This window comes from Arachis hypogaea, chromosome 2 (genome assembly GCF_003086295.3).
Source record: "Arachis hypogaea cultivar Tifrunner chromosome 2, arahy.Tifrunner.gnm2.J5K5, whole genome shotgun sequence".
Taxonomy (NCBI): Eukaryota; Viridiplantae; Streptophyta; class Magnoliopsida; order Fabales; family Fabaceae; genus Arachis; species Arachis hypogaea.
Genome location: NC_092037.1, coordinates 54,833,288 through 54,840,764, shown reverse-complemented (window position 1 = coordinate 54,840,764; position 7,477 = coordinate 54,833,288). Strand labels below are relative to the sequence as shown.

General features: G+C 31.9%; 1 protein-coding gene across 1 annotated transcript; it reads right to left on the bottom strand.

Moving 5' to 3' along the window:
- Positions 1-5,412: 5,412 nt before the first annotated feature.
- On the bottom strand, positions 5,413-7,061 carry LOC140177884 (uncharacterized). Its single transcript, XM_072211431.1, has 4 exons — positions 6,922-7,061; positions 6,764-6,829; positions 6,536-6,569; positions 5,413-5,903 (listed from the first exon to the last, which is right to left on the bottom strand). The coding sequence occupies exons 1-4, from the start codon at positions 6,985-6,987 to the stop codon at positions 5,722-5,724; spliced, it is 348 nt and encodes a 115-aa protein (XP_072067532.1). The 5' UTR covers positions 6,988-7,061; the 3' UTR covers positions 5,413-5,721.
- Between the last annotated feature and the right edge of the window lie 416 nt (positions 7,062-7,477).

The following is a 7,477-nucleotide window of genomic DNA, read 5'->3' as shown; positions in this document are numbered from 1 at the left end:
CCCAGGTGAGCTCCCTTCGACCCAGTTCTTTCAGACTTTCAGTGTCAATTTTGATGTATCTTAGGGTTTGAAATTAGAATTTTATGATGGTGGACTGGTGGTTGTTGTTGTTGTTGTAGTATTTGGTATTTTAGAATTATTGTTAAACCTGAGCAAATTTTTTTGTTGCTGGCTAACATTATTGAGTTTAATTTTTGTTGCTAGATAACATCACTAGGTTGAATTTTATTGCTGGATAACATCACTGGGTTGAGTTTGATACTTGAATTGTTGAATTTGTTGTTGTGTTGCTTAAAAAATCACTTAGCTAAATCTTTTGTTGCTGTAAATTTTTTTGTTCCTTTGCCAAGAATATTAATTTTTTTTGTTGAGTGGAAACTTTAGGATGGGCGTATAGTTTCTATGATGAGGATATTGATGTTTTGATAAGCATGTGCTTATGCCTTTGGTTGGTAATGCAATAGGGTTTTGAATTTCAGCAAATTGTTGATATTGGCAAAACTCTGCCATTGTTCATGGAGCTTCAAAACTTATGTGACAGGATGTGAAGAACCATGCTCTGCAAAGTGTCTTGTTTTCAATGTTGCAGGTCTCATTTAATTTGAGTTGAACCATTTGGTTATGTTGGCAGTGTAATTTCCTCACATATTTATGCTAACTAAATAATTTGAAACTATAGGTACTAGAGAAAGTAAAACTCAAATTTTTTTGACAAAATTTTTTAGAATTGCATTAATTGACATCATATTGTTATTGATCTTGTCCTAGATATTAATTGCTAATTTCATTTTATAACTATCTTTTGATCTTATAGGTACTTTACATCAATAAAGTGTTGGTGCTGAAGGTTTGAAAAATATTTTAAAGCTTAGGAGGAATGGCTCTGCTGTATCTAATATAAGTAGTGTTGCTTCTTATTGTGTTGCAATATTATGCTTACTATTTCAGATTTTGTTTTTAGCTCCTTTAAAGCGCATGAGTAGCTTGTGTTTCGATGAAAAGCTATTTGTTCAATCACTCTACAAGGTGATTTAATTTCCTTAAACTTCTATTATCTCATATTTGATAACAACCTACTCTCTTACATAGATTTTGGAAAAAGAAGTTCTAAAAATATTTTCTTTGTGCAGGTCTTGGTTTCTATCTCAGAAACAACTCCCATCATTTTATACATTAGAGATGTTGAGAGGCCTGTTCTACAATCTCCAAGGTTATACAACTTGATACATAATGCTTCATTGTTTTTGAAAATTGGTAGGCATTTATCCTTTTCCATGCTCTTATTGACAAAGAATCTAAGTTATAATTAGTGTTATATTTTGTTTCTAATTTTTGTTTTGGTTTTTTATATCTTATTTTTTATATCTTGTTTCTTATGTTAAACAGTGACAAGTGATTCGTGCAAAAATATTCTATCATAATCTAGAAATGGTTAGTATAAATGATCATAATTATTATGATTATTTAAGTTAATAGTGTGAGATTATGCAGATTTTTTTTAATCAATTGCTTTGTCAAGGTCTAAACTCTACTCTTCAATTGTTACATCGATAGGTGGAAGCCATCAAAAGAATTGCTGAGTATGTTGCTCAACTGAAAAAGAGTTGGAAAAGGACATGGTATGAATTTTAGAGTTTGTATTCATTGTTGAATAATACGAGTATAGTTTGTTGTTTTTTCTGCGCATTTTTAAAGGAAAAACAAATCTTGTTTCTTAAGCTAGTATTTTTTGGTTGGTGATCTTTTCAGGTGTGTGGCACTTATTAGAAGCTTCTCCATGAAAAAGGAGCTGTATGAACATGATGGAGTTTGTAATTTGTAGTTTATATTTTGGAGATTTATAATTCCCTATTTTTTTTTCCTATGTATCTATCTAGTTCATTAGGGTTCTTCAATGTGTCTTGTTAGTTTGTACTTTAAAGTTTATATATTGAAGATTTATAAAACAATCTTAGTTAAATGAAAGACATTTTAACTATCTATATTATTATATATTATATAAATGTTAACTTGCTGAGTAAATTAGTTAATATATTAATTAATTAAAAAATAATATAATTTAGCAAATTATACGTATAATTTATATTAATAAAATTATTACAAAATAAATAGTGTTTTGTAACTAAAGAAAAAAAATATTACAAAATTAAGTTACATTTTGTAACAAAATTTTATGATAAGAAAAAATATAGCACAAAAAATATTTTGAAGATCAAAATTTGTTATGACTTTTGTAATGACTTTTGATTTTTTGTATCAGAAAAATTTGTTACAAAATATTACTTTAAATTGTAATAGTTTCATTTTTTGTTACAAATATTTTTTGTAACGGGACATACTGCAATGACCCTTTTTTTGTTACAAATATTGTTTTTTCTTGTAATGAGTCACAGTCAACAGTTGGAGCCTCAGGAGGTGCCCCATCTACACACCGTAATAAACAGTAGCTAGTAAGGGATGGAGGTTACTAGTATGTTTTATATTTACGAGCTTATTTAATTTTATAGTATAACTTGCATATATAGTGAGAATTATTTTCTTAATAATACTTGGCACCCTCCGAGATCGAGGAGAGAGAGAATAATCACTTGGATTTTCCAGAACCATTGTAGGTGGTTCATACCCAAGTTTAGTATGACTTGCATATATAGTGAGAGTTATTTTCTTAATAATAGTTGCCATCCTCCAAGATCTAGGAGAGAGAGATTAATCACTTGCATTTTCAAGAACAATTGTAGGTGGTTTATTACCCAAGTTTAGTATGGCTCAAGATAACATATGCGATCTTCGGTGGTAACTTTTTAAGGTAATTAATATTTTTTTAAACTTCAAATTATAAACTTATTTTTATATGATTCATTGGTCTTTGATATTGCAGGACCACTTTGAGTTTGTCCACGGAAAAAAGCAGAAGATGTACAATGCTTGGCAGGTGAAAGCTGCCAAGCGCCTCTGGGAGATACTAGCAAACACCTGCAACAAGTGTGCTCTTACAGATTGGATCTCAAACGATATCCTCGCCCAGCTAAAGTTGTATTGGAACATAGGGGATTATTGGGCAATCCGGGCTAGGGTCCGAGCCAGTCGAGCATTTCAGATAGATGGATCAGTGCACATCGGATGGTCCACCACCTACAAGGAAATCGAGAAGAAGATGGTTCGTATCATTTAAAGTTTTAATTGTTAACTTAATTTGTTTATTTTATTATTAATAAGGTTGAAACTAATATAATGACTTCTTGAAATTCTATACCCTATGGGCAAAAGATCTAACTAGGTCGCAAACCTCGTTAGAGCGAGGTCTTTTAGATAACGCACATAAGGAAGGATTACTGGGTAAACAAACGGTTTAAGGACACTTCTATAAGCTCAACAAACCTAAATATATCTAAACAAATTATATTCATTTGTTTATTTAACTTTGTGTTCATCAATATTATTTGATTTTAGATTCAATTTGACGTTCGGCTAGCCAAGGCCCAGCAGGAGCATGCAACTCAAATTGCATAGGGCCCTAAGCCTCCATCCATATCTAAGGATAAGATATGGATGCAGACAGTTGGCAACCGCAAGCGAGGGATGGTCTATGAATGGTATGTCAATCCACCATGACTACTCCGCAATTTTTTTATATTGAATTCATTGCCAGCGGAGGTGTGGATATTAGAGAGTAGGTTACCCTATCCAACAGGGAGCTACAATAGAACATGGAATAAGAGCAACATCAAAATCGAACGAGATACGCAGAACTGGAGGCATGCTGCCAACAGGAGCAAGACAAGTGGAGGCTTCCTCATCAGAGATATGAGGAAAAATCAGGAGCCTCTAGGAGATTGTCGTCTATCAGCAGTTTGATCCAAACTAGTGGAAGAATCCGGTCACAGACATATACTTCTTCATGTGAGAGAAGCTAATTAAGGAGTGATTCATCCAACGGTGCATCCGATGTGCCATCTCTTTTTTTGCCTAGACGTTCTCCAGCATCGTTTGGTTGTCAGCTGCTGATGCCACCTGTGCCACCAGCACCCCTAGGACCACAGGATGGAGCCGACAACGACGATGGTGACTTTATCTCAGATTATTAGATGTAGTGTATTTATATTTTCGGCTTTGATAATATTTTTGTATTTTTCTTGTTTCGATGTATCTTAATTTCAAATAGTCTTGTGAATTTATTATTTATTCAGTTTCATCTTGAATAAAAACTCTTTTACATATATGTATATATATTATTTATAACATTATAGAAAATTTAAAAAAGATTCATTTTTTACTTTTACTATAGAATTAATATTTTATTTTTTTTCTAACATTACTGTTACCGACAGCGGGATAGTTATCAGTATTTTAAAATAAAATTTTTTCATATTTCATTTTACCAATGGCCATGTCCCGTTGATAATATTGATTGGGATTTACTGATGACAATTTCATTGACGATCTTTTATCGTCAGTATGACTATCGATAAATTTAATTAACGATGCTTTAATCGTCAACAAATCCATCAATAAAATACACGATTCTTATAGTGTGCTTTTAGTCTTTTGACACTGCCATAAGCCTAGCTTCACCGAGAAAGCATGATCTAAGTTCTCCTCCAAAACAGCATTCTAATTCACTTCTTCTTAATTGTGTGTAGTCAAGCTAATTCTCTCCTTTGGGAACATATTCTCCTTTCTACCCACTGATTCTAATATCATCTCCCTCTCCCTTATATCATTGTCCATGTTCCTTTCCTTTACACTCAAGCTTGTAAAACTATCACTGAATTGAAGCAATCCGGCACAGCCTTTTTTCTCCTAAATTCTTGATTAGCATAGGATCCTGCATCACCTAATCACCAATTGCCCTCTGTAATCTCAATTCTGACAGACTAATTTGGTGTACCACTCTAAACCACTTTGGTCAACCCATGCATATAGCACGAAGGGCATTTTCCATTGTCCCCGTAGAGAAGTGTTTCTCAGCGAACAACTTTCCCACTACGCTATTGAAACATGTTCCTAATCCCTCCACTGATGTCCTCTTGATCCAATTGTACTAGATCGTCATTCTATACATCACTCCCATGGGACATGTTCTGCATGGCTCCTAGTACTGTGAGAATACAAGAACTGTGTATGGCTATGAGACTAAACCTGAAAGTCATGTTTCCAATGATAAGAAAACGTTGACTTGACGGCACCAGAAACACTATTTAGGTAAAATCCTAACAGAGCATATTTGACTTAGCGGCACTTTTTGAGTCACTTAACTTTTAACATTTATATTACAATATTAGTTTTTTGTATATTTATTTATTTATAAGTTTATATATTATTTTATTATAATTTTTCTGGTTGAATTGCTGCAATTGAATTGGGAAAATTACTAAACCAATAAACTAATAGCTAAAGTGATTTGACGACTGATTTAACTTTCAAAACCTTAATTGATTTCTTCTTCAAAATATATATATGAAGTGGGAAGATTCTCACTTATTCCTTAAAGAAGTATGAAAAAAGGCACATCATAAAAAAAATGGAGAAAATAATCAAACTAAGGTAACTAAATCTGATCCTAACTAAGACTAATCATGTCCTAGCTAAATCTACTTAACCTACCTATCTTTTAATGGGAAAAAAAACTATTAATGATATTGATATGAGTGTTGTAGTTGTCAAGTGGCACAAGCTAAGGTTGTATTTAGTTTGAAACTTCAACTGCGAAAGCTTCAAGATTCATGGGCATTTTGGGCCTCCTTCTTTGGTCTTCCAGTTGTTATAGCAAGGGCATAGTTCTTTGTTGCCGTAAGTTCCTGGCGGTACACACAAGCATACCGCACAGCACTTATTGCAAAAGAATAAACATGGCTTCTTGTGATGCGTCTTTGAACACCTTTCATCACACCGAGGAGCACACTCTGCAATTGTGTGTCAACTAATCAAAAATCATTTCAATCACTACAACAAGATTGAAAACAGATTGTAAAGGAAGAAAGTGTTTTTTTTTCTTTTCAATTAAAAAAAATACAAGTACATTCGATATCATTCGGTCCACCAAAGATAGATCATATTCGCAGTTAAAAAAAATTAATCAAAGAACTCATAACCTTTTAGAATCGAAAAAGTATATGAAACTAATTTTAGTTAATTAATGTTAGTCAATTTTTTAATTCTAAAAATTTTTATTTTGCGAAAAATTTAGAGTTCAAGAATTTATGATTTAAAGTTTAGAATTTAAGAAATAAAATAATTTAAAAAAATTGATGTTAACTAAACCAATTAGTTCCTAACATTACTCTTTAGACTATATTGTTAGTATTCACCTTCTATGTCAACTTTCTTCGATGAAAACAGTGAATATTAATTCTTAAAATGTCCAATATATATATCTGGAATATAAATAAAATTATATAACTTGATTATTCATTTGTCATGTATTAAATAACCAATATTCTTATAATCCAATGTCTTAATCTTTGTCATATCATTTTAAAAAATCTTTTGTAACATTTTATTTGGGTAAAGTTATACGAGGTGAATCAATATATACCTTCCGGTTGAAGACTTCCTTCAGTGGTGCCATTCTGAAATTTAAGAAGAGGATAAAATAAAAATAAGATTAATTCAAAGAAGAAAGCGCATAGTTATATGATATAACTATTCAGAAAAGAGGGAGTAAAATTTTTTTCAAAAATCAAATTAAATCTTTTTAAAAGTTAGTACTCCTATACTATGTTTGCTAAATTGGCAAAATAATAATCTTAAAAAGTTAATATACCTTGCTGCTGGATGCTGGATTAGTTGCCGGAGTTGGAGCTCCAATTGGAGATGCATCTGTCTTTGCCTGAAAGCATTATCATTGTGGTAAGCAAATATATCATGACATAAGAAAAAAATTCAATGATTTATTAAAATTGAACGATGATTATGACTTACATTGGTGGCTGCAATAAGCAACACCACAAGTAAGCAGAGCATAACAATGCTTAGTTTTCTGGCCATTGTTCACTTCAATGAATTATCTGATCGCATACGTGAAGCGAGAAACAAAGAAAGAAAGATTATGTGCTCTAATTTCTAAAATTAATGCACATTCATTGTCATATATATAGGTGGAAGTGGTATTGTATGACTAGAGAGTCAACATTATACATAAGAGGTGGCGCCCAGTTCGTAAAATAAATTTGTTCAATTCTAACGTGACTATTGCGTAGTCCTTGCCTATTAAGATGTCCAACCACACTTTCTCTTTCTAGAAACTTACCTCCTCTTTTTTCTTTTTTTGTTTTCATTTTGTTTTCTATTCTATAGTTTCTCTCCAAAGTTTCATTTTATGCAAGTATCTTTCTATATTAAACAAAAAATCATTTTCTATTGGAATTAATATTAGTGGCAATATGAGATCAGTGTTTTACTACGAGTTCTTAAGACCGTCGTTTTAGCTCCATGTACTCTGTAGCTTTATGGTTAAGATTGCACGCACAAGAAAATA

Coding starts and splice junctions, on each gene's coding strand:
- LOC140177884 (XM_072211431.1), bottom strand. CDS start 6,987: ATGGCCAGAAAACTAAGCATTGTTATGCTCTGCTTACTTGTGGTGTTG. Junction 6,830..6,921: donor TGCTTATTGCAGCCACCAAT/GTAAGTCATAAT, acceptor TAATGCTTTCAG/GCAAAGACAGATGCATCTCC. Junction 5,904..6,535: donor AGGAAGTCTTCAACCGGAAG/GTATATATTGAT, acceptor ACACAATTGCAG/AGTGTGCTCCTCGGTGTGAT.